Source organism: Eleutherodactylus coqui, chromosome 10 (genome assembly GCF_035609145.1).
Source record: "Eleutherodactylus coqui strain aEleCoq1 chromosome 10, aEleCoq1.hap1, whole genome shotgun sequence".
Taxonomy (NCBI): Eukaryota; Metazoa; Chordata; class Amphibia; order Anura; family Eleutherodactylidae; genus Eleutherodactylus; species Eleutherodactylus coqui.
The window spans coordinates 140,728,220-140,745,634 of NC_089846.1; the positions used below are offsets into that span (position 1 = coordinate 140,728,220).

The 17,415-nt window shown below is 40.7% G+C and overlaps 1 protein-coding gene across 7 annotated transcripts in view; it reads right to left on the minus strand.

Annotated features, from left to right (window-relative positions):
- The window catches only part of RYR1 (ryanodine receptor 1), a 117,857-nt gene that overhangs the window by 9,528 nt on the left and 90,914 nt on the right, over nucleotides 1–17,415 (minus strand). For 2 of the 7 annotated variants that reach the window (XM_066581962.1, XM_066581961.1), the window contains 15 exons: nucleotides 16,910–16,927; nucleotides 14,767–14,847; nucleotides 14,454–14,542; nucleotides 14,221–14,349; nucleotides 13,528–13,632; nucleotides 9,911–9,940; nucleotides 5,475–5,556; nucleotides 4,739–4,874; nucleotides 3,164–3,878; nucleotides 2,253–2,723; nucleotides 2,055–2,164; nucleotides 1,416–1,590; nucleotides 652–738; nucleotides 336–560; nucleotides 100–230 (listed from right to left, as the gene is read on the minus strand). In XM_066581962.1, coding sequence (XP_066438059.1) covers nucleotides 100–230; nucleotides 336–560; nucleotides 652–738; nucleotides 1,416–1,590; nucleotides 2,055–2,164; nucleotides 2,253–2,723; nucleotides 3,164–3,878; nucleotides 4,739–4,874; nucleotides 5,475–5,556; nucleotides 9,911–9,940; nucleotides 13,528–13,632; nucleotides 14,221–14,349; nucleotides 14,454–14,542; nucleotides 14,767–14,847; nucleotides 16,910–16,927 — 2,584 coding nt within the window. The remainder of the gene's footprint in view (nucleotides 1–99; nucleotides 231–335; nucleotides 561–651; nucleotides 739–1,415; nucleotides 1,591–2,054; nucleotides 2,165–2,252; nucleotides 2,724–3,163; nucleotides 3,879–4,738; nucleotides 4,875–5,474; nucleotides 5,557–9,910; nucleotides 9,941–13,527; nucleotides 13,633–14,220; nucleotides 14,350–14,453; nucleotides 14,543–14,766; nucleotides 14,848–16,909; nucleotides 16,928–17,415) is intronic. The other 5 variants (XM_066581965.1, XM_066581964.1, XM_066581967.1 and 2 more) reach the window with 3 other exon arrangements.

Here is a 17,415-nt window from a genome sequence, read left to right on the forward strand (position 1 = left end):
AAAAACAGAAAAAACACGAAAAGTAATCAGCAAAGTTTAGGATATTTTTAATCTAATTGTGAAACTTTGCATCTCATTCTTCCAACTTTGGGAACATACGGAGTATTTAAGACAAGACGATCCCACTGCCCTTTTATGTCATCATCCTCTGGCTGCTCTGTGATATAGACACCATCAAATTCCAGTTTACGGGCCAACTCCTTCTCCCGTTTGAAGATGACCAGTGGAACCTAAGGAAGAGAGAAGCCAAATGTCAGGAACCAAGTGTATTTCCACTAGTTTACTGCCATATATATGACATACAGTGCTATGGTCTTTAGAGACAGCGACCTCACCTTAAGACAGTTGTAGCCAATGATACACAGAAAGGCGATGAGTGTGTGGATTATAGACAAAATAGACAATGTTGGCTGCATATAGCCTGTGCTTTCCTCCAAGAAGAAATATACTACACTATCTTCCTCATCCTCATCATCGCCGCTTCCCTCATCCAGAATGGAAAGATCATCCTCTAATCCAGAACCTTCAAAGTCATCCTCACCTTGTGGGGAATCAGATACCTGCAAAGATTAGTTGAATGGTAACCATGGCCATTTTACACAACGACAATCCACGATCGCAGTAGATCACCGGCATCTTACCAGAACCCACCTTATAGAACAGTAGAATGAAGTTAATAGCAAAAGCCAAAAAGAGCGTCAGGAAACGGAAGTTGTAGAAATTCCTAGATAGATAATTCTGAAAGCGAAAGCAAAAAATATGATAGGTGGAAATGAAATAATTGTAGCTATGTAGGATAGGCTAAATTATTATAACGATCATATAAATTAATAAGTGGGACTGAATGTTAACTGAGGTAACGAGAACCAGGAAACTGCAGTCAAGGCTTACAAGATCCAAGGGCACCTCAAAAGTGAAGGATGTGATGAAGTGAAGTTCCAGTTTTGTTCCAGCTAATTCAGACCAAAAAGGAACTTTTTGACCAAATTCGGCAAACTGGCTTAACTGAACTTTTAAAAAGTTCACTCATCACTGTTGACCAGCATAAAATGAGTAATTGATCCAACAGGTTATTCTCAGTGCTATATTTCATCGAATCATAGAGTTAGAAGAGACCTGCAGGGTCATCGGTTCCAAAACCCTGTCCAATACAGGATTCACAAAATCATCCCAGACAGATGTCTGTCTAGCCCCTATTTAATGACTTCCATTGAAGGAGAACTCACCACCTCCCGTGGCAACCTGCTCCACTCATTAATCACCCTCACTGTCAACAACTGTCAGGAGTGGGATTTGAACCCACACCTCCCATCAGAACACCCTGTTTTGGGGAAGAGCTTGCTCTTGAGTCTGGCACCTTAGACCACTCAGCCATCCATTTCAACCTTACTAGGTTAACATGAGCCATCACTAACCAAGAATTTGATTCTTTGGATCTCCAACTCATTCCAGATTTCAAATCCACCTGATGTTTCTACTTTCTTTTCTTTTGAGGGTTTCTTTGCTTCAGTGACGGTCTCTGGTTCCTCAGGTTCCTCAGGACCTGGAGCTTCTTCTTCCGAGACTTCACCTTTCTCTCCATTCTCTTCACTGTAAATAGTGAATGTAAATATAAGAGGGTACAATTATGTGTCGGTGCAATCAAAAAGGTGTTTTTTTAGCAATGTTAGAATCAACTAGATACTAAGTTTTTCTGTATGACACCCATGGACAAGAGTGGTGCTGTTTTTTCATACCACCTGTCAAACAGGCTGAAGACGGTCCACATAGAGGTCTATAGAAAACACTATATACCTCTGTGAGGCCATCTTCAGCTGCTGGAAGGAGCTGAAAAGCAGACGAGAGGGCACAGCGCTCGGATGAATGCTGCAGCTCCCTTGTTCTAGCGATCAGTGTGGGACTCCCACTAATCAATATTTTTGACATGTCAAAAGTTAGTTGAAAGGGCAGTTACTCTTTAATATATCCAAATTTAGTCAATGAAATGTGTGCAACCTACGATGATGAGGATTAGGAATTAATATCTTAAGATATCTCTTAAAACTGATACCCACTCTGCTTTCTCTGGTTCTGGCTCTGGTTCTGGTTCTGGCTCTGGTACTGGTTCCTCCTCCACTGGTTGTTGCTCTGGAGCACCATCCACATGGATGGGTCCTTCTTCCTCCTACAAGTAATGGTTCATGGTAATTAGTATTTTGAACATTTCTTATTGTTGAACATTGGGTTATAATTGCTGGAGCAAATTTACTTACTTGAAACTTCCTCTTCAAAATGGGAGATCCTTCCGGTGTTGGTGGTTCAACTGGTGTGGTGTCTCCCATATCACCTAAACCACCAGGAGCATCTGGAGCGCTGGTTCTGTAGTGTCCACCATCCTTCTTCATTTCAATCCCAAATATTTCTCCACCTTCTTCATGTGCTTCTTCTTTGCCTGAATCCACAAAGTCCGTTGCATCCCCAGTCTCGGGTAACTCATCACTAGTTGCTGCAGGAAGTACATCTCCGTGGACCTCATCCTGTGTAGGATCTGGCATACTGGCCAAAATTTCAGTTACAGTTAATTTCTGAGCACCTTCTACAAGACTACCTCCAAACAATGTGTGCCATATGAGGAAGAATATGCCCTTGCAGACACTGTAGATGAAGTGAAGAATTCCAATGAATAGGGTCCACAGGAATGAGACAATAGCCATCACTATTTCCTTTATTGTCATCTTTTTAACCTTATGAAAAAAATGAGAAACAAACATATCAACCAACCAATCAATTCTTCATTTCTATTCGACTCTATTTATTTCTGACCATTAGAATAAACACAATCTACTGACATTTTCTTTTTTCTCTAGGCCACTTTTTAGCTTTGCAGCATAGGCAGGGACCGAATTACCAGAGTAATCTCATTATCATTAAAGGGCAGGTGATGAATGACTGATGATTAGTCTATTGTACAGCTAGAGGCCTTAATAGCAATAGTATACATTAAATACTCCAATAAGGCTCTGTATGCAACTTCTCTGTCGCTGCCTGATATCTAGAAAAGATCTATTAAGACCAGTGGCACAAATTTCTATAAGTTGTATCGGGTTTTGCATACAGCAGGGTATTTTCATATTGTAATTAGTATGATTGGTGTTGTTCTTTAGTCTATACCAAGAGTACTTACCTTTCGATATTTTCTTCTAAGATTCTTGTAGGTAAACATTTTGAAGAAGTTTACCACATTGTTCATAAACTCTCCAAAAGCTGATGTAGCTTCAGCTGGAGCAGACCCGTTCTCTGCCTCCTCACCTTCACCAGATCCTTCTGCTCCAGCATCCTCATCATCATCATCTTCGACCTTTTCTTCCTCCGGTTCTGAGATTTGTGCAGCAATCTGCATCTCAAAAATCGTATCTTCACAGAAGTTGACAAAGAGCTCCATTTTCTCGGACTCTCCTCCTTCATTGACCACATCAAAGATAAATTGACGTTTGGACTCTTTGACCTGCGGCATTTCCCATTGTGCTTTATTGGTCTCACTGATCTCAAAGTAGATGCGCTCAATTCTTTTGCCCGCTCCCATAATCTCAATCTTTCCAAGATATGGCTTGAAGTAGTTGATAATGCAATCAGCCAGTTCTAAAAAGTTCTGCAACCTCGTGTCATGAGGGACATGCTCTGACAGGTTGGTTAGTAATACTGCCACATTGAAGCCAATATCCTTTGCAGGTTCCTGGAAACGGTCGGCAAATTCTTCAAAGTTGATCATTTCATTTTCATCAGCTTCTGAGCATGAAAGAAGGAACTGGATCTCGGATGGGGTATATTGTTTCTGGCTGTCCATTGCCTTTTGGAAATCTTTTTTGGATATGAGACCCCGAGGATCTGTGACATAATCTCTGCAATACAAAAACAAGTCACATCATTTTTGCCCATATTTCTTGGTAAGCTGTTAGGTGTAGTTCTATATTGCTGCCTAATTAAAGGGGTTAAAAAGACAAAAAAAGGAAAAATAGGCTCAGAATCCAATCCAGTCCACTTATAATCAAACTCAGAAACACTCTGGCCAGAAGCATTTAACTAGGAATTAAAATATAACTTTTATTGCATTATACAAGGATTGCACATGGAAACGAAAATATTTAAAAGCCCGCTATATGCTGCAGACATATATATATTATATTGTGGTTTATTACTATCCACGATAGCTGTCAGTCTATGGCTATAGTCATATTTGCATGTGTTATTCAGCAGGTCAGTACTGGAGAGGATGATCAGATGGTCAAAAAATAATCAATGGGGCGCACGTTCCCCAAAGAGACCAATAACAACAAATAAATTCTCCTAGCTGGAGGTACAGGGAAACCTTTCAGAGTACTGCCTATAGCATCTGACTAAATGATCGGATCGTCCGGACCTGCCACACCATCCTCCAACATTTAACATGGAAGGAAACTGCATGACTTTCTAGCTATGTTCTGAGTAATAGCAATGCCCCAAAGGGTTAATACAATGGGATAGCAATGCCTGCAGTCTAATACTGATATTAAAAGATGAAACAGAGCTCTTCCAACATCTTCTGCCGATCAGATCATTTAGTCAGATGCTATAGACAGAGCTCTGGAAGCTTCCCTGTACCTCCAGCTAGGAGAATTTATTTCTGAGCCTGGAATCCCCTTTCTATAATGTCCATATGTCCCAGCAGGGTATATGCACATTGTTATCTTCATGAGGCCACTCATTTAATAACTTGTTTTACCTGAAAGCATCAGAAGCCACAATATCCTTCAGCTTCAAGAACATGTCAAAGAATTTGAGTATCATTTCCACATTGCTAGAAGATTCTACCAGCATGTCTACCATTTGACGAGCGATTGTCCCATTTACCACATTACCTGGATGGGATAGGAAAAACACAGTTAATTATTCGGTATGTTACACTGGGTGTCATTCATGGTATATTAACTAGGGGAAAGCTAACACACAATTCTTTACCCTCATTAATGCTGATTTAAAGGGGTTATCTAGTTTAGAAAACAAATATCTAAACACTCTATTAGGGCATTTCCTCATTCAGGCCTTTTACCATATTTTGCTTCTATTGAGTTGACGTGGACAGAGAACGCCAGAAGTGTTGACCATGTAGCATTACCCTGCATTCACTGTCAAAGTCTAAGTTATCTTGAGTATTTGATTTTGTATGGAACAAGTGTCTATACTGGACACTGCCTAAGAATAAAGGAAATACCCAATGGGAGATATCCTGCAGTGCCCTTAGAATAATCCGATAGACAACCAGCCACTGAGTGAAGGGGTTTTGTGAGCATTTAATCTCGACCATGATCTAGAACAACTTTTTGGACAGTTTACTTCACCACTGATGTCACTCATTTGAAGGACATTTCCATAATCACTATTGTTACTCTAGTTTCCTTAAATGGAAATATTTATTGTATAGTTGGTAACTTGTATGAGACTTGTTCAATTTTGTTTACCTTCAAGTAGAGAGAGAAGCATGACAACCATGTCTTTTTGAAGGTCAAGCAGTTCCTTCAGGAGACCAATCTGACTGGCGTCCTAGAAGTACAAATCAAGAAGTTCTAGTGTTTTGCAGGTTATGTGGTTTGTGTTACTTACAAGACAAACATTCATTGTCAGACAGAAATCTAGAGGTTTCCTCTAATCTACAGTACCACATTGTAGCAGGAATTAAATCAATGAGGTCTTGGAATTCATTGTGTTACCAAACTGCCCATGATTTAGGTAAATTGTGACACTTGCAATGAAACAGGAAAGGGCTACTAAAAAAGAGAAGCGGACTCTCTCCAGTGGCATAGAAGCAAGGTTTCCACTATTTTCCCCATTGCAATTTGAGGGTTGTACTCTGAAGCAGGTTTAAACATCAACTCTCATAATGGTTCAGTTGATTTATAACACACAAGGGCCATTTACCTACCTAATGGAGGCTTGGAGAAAGATTGAGGTCTATATGATCTAAATGACAATTTACAAAGTTGTAAAAAGTTATTTGTTCCATAATATATACACTGAACGATCGCTGCATTTTGAACACCCATTCAATAATGTATTGGTCCAGCTTTTTGGGCAATCATGGCTTTCAGACATTGGGGAACAGTAGCCACAAAGTGGTGAACATCCTTCATACTCCACTTGCCCCATGCTTGCTGCAGCACCTCTGTCAGTTGGTGCACAGTTTATGGATAAGTGGGAGCAGATCTCACTGCCTTTTCCGGCATATCCCAAACATGTTCAATGGGGATACAGTCTGGTGAGTTGGGGCCAAGGCAATGTGGAGAATTCATTGTTGTGCTCCTCCAACAACTCCCTGGTGATCCAAGCTCGATGACACAGAGTGGTTGGGAAAGACTTCACCTAACAGGTCCATGTAGCGTTCACTATTCAAGGATTGTGGTATGATGACCAATGGTCCTAGGCTTTGCCAGAAAAATGCTCCCCAGACCATGATACTGCGATCACTGGCCTGTTGAAACCTAACAATGCATCTATGGGGTAAGATTTCATGCTGTTTATGCCAGATGTGAATCTGGTCATCCATATGGTTCAGCAGGAAATGGGATTGTTCACTCCAGATGACCTTCTGTTATATGTTCAAGGTCTGCTGACATCTTTCCTCAGCCCATGTGAGGCGTTGTTGGTGATGATACAGAGTCATCAGGGACATCCTTGTTGGTCATCGGCTACTTTACCCTAGTCTATGCAAGGTATGCTGCGTGGTCATTGTGTTCATTTGTCTAGCTTCCCCACTTTTGTACTGCGGGGTCAGTTGGTCTACTACGGCATGTCATTGCTGTGATACCAGACATATCACTTGATGCTCACCTCTAGGATCTGTTCGGATGTCTGTCCTGTGGTCAAAGTCACTCAAGTCACCACATCTAACCATGACTGACTGCCAAATATTGCCTTCTGCCAGAGGAGAGGTTGGCACGTTATGTGAGAACAGATGATGACATGGCCTTAACGTGGTACCGCCTTACTTATCACAAGATGTCCCAAATCAGCTGTTCCTAATGCAGTAATTGTCCAGTGTAATATTAGAGGTCCCGGTAAACAAGTCACAAGCAACATAGGGTCACATTTTTTCCCATCTTACCTCTGGATAGAAGCGACTCCAAAAATGATCCTTGTGTGCAATGCAATAAAAACAGGCTGTTTAGATACAACTACATTAAAATTCCTTTATGTATGAGAACATTCCACCTATCTGACTCTAACCAGCCTGTATATACTGTGACTGGAGGACATTTACCAGAGAGTCGGGGGTAATATGGAATTAATAGGTCATCTATATCATATATAGGCAACATAAAGATGGAGACCAACTTATTTGTCATCCTAGTTGGGAAGGGCCAGCGTCTAAAGGGCTTATATATAGGGATACAAAACAAGTATGCTTTTATGTCCATTAACAGCCCTTTCCTTGCCAATAGGTTGCATCTTCTAATTGTTCATAGACAGTATTTGAGTTGAACCTGTATTTCTAAGCAATGTTTTCTACAAATTGATAGCTCAGATTAATGAACATGCTATACATTAGACATACTAATTTACAAACGTAGGAGCATTTTCTTCATTCTCATTGGAGCCATCTTCAATAGAAATACATTACATGTGTAAACACCCAATGGGGTCTGTGTATCTCATGCCAAAAATGGAAAACGTAGGGAAATGATACTTGTCTGCATTGGGCTTAATGCAACTCTATGGTCTTGGAACAGAATTCTCTCCTGGGACTGGAGGAGGAATATATCACCTGCGGTTGTTTTCAGCTGTTTCTTCGATCAACCAGTTCGAGGTCCTGTTTTTAGCCTTCCAAGATGGCTGACACAATGTTCAAACTACCTAATCCCTACAGTGCATTAATAGTGTTAGACTACCAATGCACTGGCCAATCAGAGAGCAGTGCAGAGTGTGTATCAGGGGGTTATAAGATTGCTGTAGCCATATCGCATAGCCAAAAACAGGGCCCGGAATTGGAGGATTGGAAGGGCAGCAAAGAAGAACAACTGCAGGTAATAAACCCTCTACCCTTCCAGCTCCAGAATGGAATATTGTCCCAAAACCAGAAGGTTACTTTGTGTATAGGAAAACACTGAAATAGGACAATTCTAGACCTCAATCTGCACTTTGACGGGTCTGGTACTTAGTGTCAATTGATTAGCATCTGCATCCCCATATAACATTATCTAAGGAACCTGCATATTACTTAATACAATACCTGCTCTATAATTTGCATGGGCAGTGCAGACCATTAAGCATACTACTTTTCTAATCTAGGTTGAGATAACAATTTTAGAATTCCTCACCATTAGGAACTAAGAGCTGCAGGAGAATGACACGGAATTCACACCAGCAATGGAAAGGTTAAGGACGAAGGGGTGGAAGGTGCAGCTTAACATGTCCCGGCTTTCCCTCCCTCTCCACCCCAAACATTGTGCTACAGTAAAAAAATGCTGCATGAAACAGACAGACAGGTGAGGGGAGGAGAAGGAGGGAGAGATGTGGTATCCAGTGGCTACCTATATGAGGGACCCATGTGTGCTTAGCGGGCTTGACACAGATGTGTGAATGTATATATGTTTATCTGTGTATGTCTACATACTCACCAATCTTGTATGCCCATGCATATATGAATCAGAGAGTGACCTACTATGATGGTGGTATAAGTGAGGGGTAAATGGCATGTACTAGAATGGCTGGGGTGGGTTGAAGTCCCAAACATTGAACATGTTTAGTTCTAAACCCCAGAACTGAAGTGTGGATTATGGTTCTATTCATGGCAACACAGCTAAAGGCATTACTTGGATACTCTCTCTCCTCTTCCTTCTTCCCCACCTACTACCAACAAAATGTCAAGAGGAGACAGTTCACAAGGAAAGCAATGAGACCACCCCAAAGAAAGTGGGCTATGCCCACACAATTCTGAACTGTTACACGGCTGCTGGCAAAACAAGGGGAAAATTGGGAACAATAGGGATGACTGAAAGGAGAGACAGAATATTAGAAACCAAAGAGAGAAAGGTGACAGAGAAAAAAGCCTGTGAGAAACAGAGAAGGGCTGGAGAATCAAAAGAACTAAAAAGCAACCAGAAGTCAAAAGGAACGTCGTCAACGTATCTTACTAGAAGTTAATAAACCTGTTAGATGCCCACAAAAAAACACAGATGAAAACTTATGTCAATCACTTTGCAGGTTACAATTTTCAAGTTGTTTTAACAAGAACACATACTGGGGATCGGTGGGAGGTCTAGGTAGACGTATTTGGTAAATTTAGTCCTAAACTCAATGCTATAAAAATATTGTCTTCAGTGCAATACAAGGTGCTAATAAGGTATCTAATTCACTGACATGGAACATTTTATAAAAAGTTTACTTCTTAATTGGAATGTATTTACGGGTCCTTAAAAACAAAAATATCTATATAGCCTAAAAAAGAGCACCGATGTACGGTCACATTTCAGGATGCAATTTGTTCATCTTTCGAAAGTTACGAAGCATTTTACCTTTAAGGAGCCGGGGTACATGTGCATGCGATGGACAGGAAAGGTAACACAAGGGCTGCCTCAATCTCCTAAAAAATCTAATCTTCAAGGTTGAATTGTTACAATAAGACTGAGAGGGATAGAAGGCGTTTTCTGAAAATTCACAAACACCGAGTATTGGCCAAGAAACTCAAAGCCTATTAATCTCAAAGCCTAAGATCCAATTTAGAGAAGGGGAATCAGAAAAATTGACAGGAACGTATGTTATAAGCAAAGATGAGTGGCTAAAGACAGTGACATATAGACACAAAAGTGTGAATGGCCGACAGACACGGAATGGGCTAGGGTGCACGTCTAGCTGAGACAATTTAAGGAAATGCAGCCGTGCCACAGAGAAAAATTCTTACGCCATCTCGTAGTCCTCCGTTTTGTGGCATCTGTTACATATTAGAATAAAAGTATTATTCAGAATCACTGCATGTCAAACATCATTTTATTTATACTTGAACCTTAGTGAAGAAGACAATGAGCGAAGCTGGCCATGGACATAAGATAGCTGTTGGCCAAGTAATCGTTTGGCCTATGGCTATCTTCCCCAATTCCTCAATTAACATACCATTTCAGCACGGCTAAACAGGCATGTTAATTCCAAGTGGCACAGGCAATAAGTGGCTGCCAGACATCTCTGACATCGCTTTTACCTGAGGGGACATAAGATTGAATGGGTTCAATCCTTGTTTTGTTGTGGAACCATTGAGCTCAGCTCATACAGTAAATTATTGGTGGATCACACCAAAAATGTTTGCTATCTACAGCCAGCATTATGCTCATAGCTAATCATTACATATGATTCAATTAGACCCTCATCAGTTCGGTCGTCACAAAATATACAATATATCTAAAGAAGACCTATCTTATCATTAGTTTTCATGAACAAAAAAAAATAGAAAAAACTGAAACAAAAACATTCAAGACTGAAGGTGGCCATAAACGTTGACCGAAAGAAAGCTGTTGGCCGAACACTCATTCAGCTGACAGCTATTCATTCCAGACTACCCATACACATTTACACGTAGTCAAGCACATATCTGTTCTCAATAAGGAGAGATGGGTAAGCCACAGCCTCTGTCAGAAGATTATCTCCCTTGAGAACAAAAAGATTACGCTTGCTGAACTCCAACCTGCCCAACTCTTCTTTCCCCAACAATTGCCATTGAGGGAGAGTTGGAGCACTGCCATACACATTAGATGGTCGACTGCTCCCACCAAAATTGATGGGCTCAGCCGGAAGTCATCTATAGTATATGTTCACCTTAATGATTGCTCAAGTAAAAGCTTCTCCTCACATTCACACCTTGAATTACGCTTAGAAAAATTCCTAACAACCTGATTCTCATAAGGTACATAAAAGGTGCAATCAAAATTGCAAATTGGATTTATTTGCAAAATTACAAATTTTAAGCTGTTTACAAAAGAACAATCAAACTAAAACAATTTAAATAGTTCATCACAAGTAATATAACAAGCAGTTTCTCAAAATTCGACACTAAATGACACTTTTAATTATGGCAGTCTCAAAATTATTTAACCCCCTGAACAGAATTCCTCATAAGAGCACACATTTGCAAGTCAGGTGTTGTGTCAAGCACACCTGATGCAACTAATCAAGGACTTCATTAGTTGCATCAGGTGTATTTGAGATAAAATACATCAAATACCTCGACTGGCTAGGGTTTTGCTAAATGGAAGTTCTGACTGCATGTTAGAAATATAGCTAAGTCATGAGAGTGGTCTAGAAAGATAAGATCATTGTTTTGCACAAACAAGGAAAAGGATATAGAAAGATAGCAAAGACAGAATGTTACTAGAAATACGACTGGAAGCATAATTTGCAAGTTAAAAAAACACTGGCTATACTACTTGATGTGGCAGAAAGAGGAACCAGTTGCCACAAGATGCCCGAGGAGACAAATGATCAAAACCATTTAGTGACTGCAAAAGACCTGCAGAAGCATTTGGTGGCAACCGGCACTGAGGTTTCTGTTTGCACAGTAAGGCTCATACTAAATGCTGAAGATCTTCAGACCAAAACTCTAAGATGTAAACCTCTACTGACTGAAAACCACAAGAGAAGGCAGCTGCAATAAACTCAGGCCCATGTAAATAGACCACAGGCGCTTTGGGATTCTGTTCTGTGGATTAATGAAACAAAACTGGAACGATTCGGGCCTGTGGATCAGCAGTATGTCTGGAGAAGGAAGAATGAAAAGAATACCCTGCCTACAGTGAAGTATGGAGGTATCTTGGTGATGCTCTGGGGATGCTTTACTTCCTCTGGCACTGGAAATGTACAACATGTGGAGGACAAGATGGATTCAATCAAGTATCAGGAAACCTAATGAGAAAAGTCATGCCTTCTGTGAAGGGGGTGAAGCTTGGGCGTCATTGGACCTTCCAACAGGTATCCGAAGCATATCTCAAAGTCCATCAAGGCTTGGTTTCATACTAAGCTCTGGCAGATTCTGAGGTGGCCTTTACAGTTGCTTGCTTGAACCCTATAGAAAATCTTTGGTGGGATGTAAAGAAGGCAGTTGCAGCATGCAAAGCCAAGAATATTACTGAACTGGAGGGCATTGCCCAAGAGTAATGCGCCAAGATTCCTCAGGAACCGTGTCAGTGGGCCATAACAGCAAAAGGTGCTCTACTAAATCCTAAGGATGCTTATCATAAAGGGGTTGAATAATTCTGAGACTGCCGTACTCATTAAAAGTGGTATTTCACTTGAATTTGGAGAAACCACTTGTTATATTAGTTGTGCTGAACTATTTAAATTGTTGTTAGATTGTTGTTTTGCAAACAGCTGAAAGTTTGTAAATTTGGCAAACAATATAATTTGCACTGGGGGGGGGGATAATTTTCATTGCAACGGTAGGTATTGAAGGTAAATAGGTTTATATGGTTCTAAAAACTGGAGAAATTAGAGCAGTGAATATGGGGTCAAAGATTATCTAGCCTTCCAATTAGACATCTGATTGACAATTACAGCCAGACTCTTCTCAGCCCAAAACACTGTACATATCACTAAGGTCTAACATTAGGGCCTAGAGTTGGACTAGGTTAGGGGTGGTCCTCCTTGGGCCCAATGCTTTACTGAACTGGGGGATCCCAAAACATGGAAACCACAGGGGAACACAATCAGTGACTACATGGTGCCTTGTCACAGGTATATATAATACTCCCTTGGCTGCATCTGATAATACCTAATAGAGGGAGCATTTCTTAAGAATTGACACCACTCTATGCAGGCAATGCAAACCCAATGATACTGAAGAAACAAGAAGGAATAACTCTTCAGGTGTGTACACCTTGAACCACAAGTAAGGTTTGCAAGGATATTGACTCCTTTTTTTGTTTTTACTTTCCCCTGATATGTGCTATACCAATTATCTTCCATCCCTTTATTGTAAGTTGCTTACTGGCAGAAAGTGTCTCAGATATTGTTAGAGTGGTTATTACTTCATCTAAAGACAGTCGAAGTATCGGCAGATGGAAGAAAGTTCCACACATCTAAGGATCAGACTACATACATGGTTTGTTTATGGTCTGTAACCATGGAGACACATAGGTCTGCATAGTAACTGCAGACACAAAATGGTATCGATTTTAAAACTGAGACCCTTCCAAAAGTGCCTAATTATCATATTAGAGCCATAAAAAATAGGTTGAAAAATTGCCTAATCTTTGATTCTTATGTAAAAGTTGACATTGTGAAAAACTTTTGAAGAACCACGATGGTAAGCTCTGGCTCACAACTTAACTCATTGTTATTAACATATTATGTTTGCACTGAGAGGACTGATATCGGTTCTGCATAATTAATCAGTGTACAGTATGGGGATATAACTCTAAATACTGTGAAGTATATCCAAAGAGAAAAAGGGATTCTGATCACCCCGTAGGAGGATGAAAACTGATAGATTGTGGTGAGGACAGGATCTCGTAGTGGAGCAGGACTACTGCTTACCTGGGCCAATTTCATCATCATGTGAGCAAAGACGTGCAGGAAACCAACCACCGCATCCCAAAGACGGCTGTGTGCCAGACTCTGCTGGTTACCTGTGCAGGGGCCCTAAGGAAGAACCAGCCATGGATTCCACTTATTACCAAAAAACAATACTTAATTCAAACATTTAGTCTACAAATCTAAAGTTAAAGGGGTTGTCCGGTTTAGAAAACTCATTTCCACACACATTATTAGGGCATTCTGAGGGTAGTTTACCGTTCAGGACACCTTCCATTTAGTCACTGTGCAATAAGCAACCACAAACTATTTCTCTTGCTCTGGAGGGCCCACCATGTTCATGCACTGCATAGACAAGCCTTTGTGGTGGGACTGTAAGGGTATTGAATACTTACTGCCAGGTTCTCATGGAGGCTATAGCTGAATGCTGAGGTCAGCCATATTACTGCTAAAGGAGTACTACTGTTACATTCCTATGTTTATTGCTTGAACAAAGTTCCTTGGACACCTTACTACAATATTATTAGGGGATTGCATTATTTGGGCACTATAAGCTATGCTGTAAGGGGGGTGTCAAAGTAGTTATGGCACAGGGACCATCCAACCTAAGCCTGGCTTCATTTTCACATCCTGTGATCAGTGTATCATCAAGAAACCCTTCTGACAAAGCAGACAACCCCTTGTACTCTTTCTTACCTGGATATATTCTGTTAAACTGTTGAAAACCTGCTTCGCGACAGACATGGCTTTGGAAAAGTTCCTCTTGCCTTGGTCATCAATAGAATCCTTCCCAGAATAATACCAGTAGAAGTCACTGATGGATTCCTGGGATGGGATGTTTAGAAAAATGGTTAAAGATGGTTAAGCTTCAGTTTATTGAATAGATTATCATAATCTAGACAGTTCAGAGGTTAACAGTTGGGGACTACCTGCAGACGCAGAAGATAATCCACAGTGCAGATGATGATGTTGATGGTGGTGGTGTTGCCGGTCTGAGTACGTAAGTAGTTCTGAAAGTCTGCAAAATAAAATCTTCTAGGTACAGATCATGATAAATACGAGACTGAGGCCTACCGAGTAATCCCAATGAAAATATACTAAGTATTCGCAGGTACTTGAGGACACCAACACTAACAGCATCCAAGATGATTATGAAGTGTTGTGAAACGTGATGTGTGCCGTCTGGTGCTCTACAAGTTATACTCCATACATGCAAGTTTCCAAAGACTTATTCTTTCATACCGTTATTGTGTCCCTCACAAAGGAGCTGGAGGAAGCGGAATAGATCCTGGGTGAACTGGTCGTCCGCCATTACTTTTTCTCCTGAACACAGTGACAATCATAAAAACAGTAACATTTAGGATCACAAAAATATGAACAAGTCAGAGACAAAGAGACTCCAAATAGGACAAAGGTTAGAGAAAGTGAAGGAAAGATAGGAGAAGTGATGTGAGAGAGAGAGAATGCAGAGTAATGAAAGAGACCGTGATGGGGGATATGTGAAGAAATAAAGGGAGGAGAGAGAACAATAGAAGAAGGAACATAGAGGGTAGAATGAAGATAGTGGATAGAAGAACATAAAGATGGAGGATAAAGATCGATAAGTCAATGAGAACATAGAGAAATAATAGTAGTAAGGATGCAGAAAAATGGTGGGTGTGTTATAGATTGGTCAAGATTCACTCCGAGAGTCAAAGTTAGTTTCTTACCAAACGTAATACACTACAAACCAGCAGTTACAGAGCTCATGCGGTTATTGGCTTATCAGGTGTCAGGAGACAGGAGACCTCATCGACCACTCTGCCCTAGGTAAGTCTTACAAATATAGAGGCCACAATGCCGGTACTGAAAAACTATATTTACCTCATGTGGACAACTACAGACGCTCAATTCCCATTCAAAAAGCTCCAATTTAATGCACAATGTATCGCCTTTATGATACCTTTGTCTTTTCTATGCAAGAGTATTTAACACCAATTTAATGCACCAAAGCATTTTCAGAATCTCAAAATATGACCACGTTATTTTGCGAATGCCCCATGTGTTGGAGAGCGCCACACATCAAAAGGTTATCAACTGTACCCTGCACAATGGAACTAAAGGGCCCTGCACTTTTTTTTTCCTATAAGAGACAAGGGCAATGTGGCCCCTAGGGATAGTTCAGGCTCCCTCTTTCACTTAATTTGATGTGCTTGAAGATCCATAATATCTATGAAAATGCTGATTAGCTCTTTCCTTCAGTGGTCACCATTACAGCCGCCAGTCTCTATGATATGTATGCATTTGGATCATCCAAAATAAAAAATGATGAAATCTCAAGATATATAGAGTAAAGGCAAAATGGACTTTCTACTTGACAAAGCCTTAAAACACAACACTTTACTTCAAGGAGTATTCCCATCTTGGGAAACCTATTTCAATTCGAATAGAAAAGATGTTCTGTTTCCCCGGCAACAAGCAGTAAACAACGGGAGGGCAGAGGAATCAATATCTGCAGCATCTGGAGAACGGAGCATTTCGGAAATAAGCATCTTATCGGTGGGTGCATGGTGTTGCAATTTTGAACTCATTGAAATAGGATTCCCAAGATGGAATATCCCTTTAAAGAGGTTATCTGGGTTAGAAAATCAACTTTCAAGCACCATCATAGCAAATTCTAGGTAAGCAGAGAACTGATATCTGTTATACAGAGTGGAGAGCAGCTACTTAGTGCATCTCTGGCTCTGGAGGACCTCGTGTGTCCATGATTTGCGTGGACAGCCTAATGATTTACATGAGTATCATGCAATGCTTCTTAAGCTTCTTGCTCCCTAAGCTATTGCAGCTGATTGATGGTGGTCTCAAAAGTTGGGCAACCTTCCATCAACTTATTGTTGAGGGACCCTTTAAAAACGAAAACAAAAAGGATTGTCCAAAGTGGACACATTTAAAATATGTGAAGCTCCAGAGTTCTTTGACTATCCATGAAAACTGTTCAGTCTCTCACCTGAGATTTGGTGTTAGTAACTGATTAGTAAGGAAAGTGAGGGGGTCACTATGGCGGTAAATTAGTGGTGATGGAATTCACTGAGCTGACCCAACCCATGTCAGTTGTCTATCTCTTGTCTCAATACATCATCATAACAGGATGCTGGTTACACATCTGAACATTACTTTCTATGGTAGGAACTAGCAATGATATTTAGTCATTATTTTCCCTTTAAAGAAGCCAATTCTCTACAGATTGGCCAAATTTGGTGAAAACTCCTGCTAAACTGGGTGTAAAACTACACTAATGAAAATGTCCCTTTAGGTTGGGTTCTCTGAGTATAAGGAGAAGGCAAGGAAGGCGACAATGAGCAGTTAGTTGAAGCATTGGTGGAACATGGTTTAAATGAACATTTACCCTGTTCACGGTTGATGACTGGGAACCAAGGAGGTCAGGGAATGAGAGAGGCAGGCAGGAAAAGGAGGGGGGACAACCATGTCAGGGAACAGGAAGGAAAATGTGATCATCATTATTTCAAACTCATTAATTGGATGATGCCAAGAATATAACAGCAGTCCCTCCCGACCCCCAACAACGGAAACAGGTAGAGAGAGAAACTAAGTTTGTAATACAGAACATATTATGTCTCATGTGTTTAGAGATGATGGGATTTAGGACAGAGATGGGTTTGGAGGACACTGGCCAGAGGTGGATGACAACGGAATACAGACCCTTACATGTTTGATTTAGCCAAATACAACAGTGGATAATTCAGGAAATGGACACACAATACAGTGAATTGACCTAATCGATGGGTTGTCCAGCATCTACTCTAGAAGACCCATTGTTATAACCCTATCTGGGTTCATTGAGTCCTTCTGTTCGGGATCCTCATCTCTTGGCCAGAGTATCAAGCAGTAACA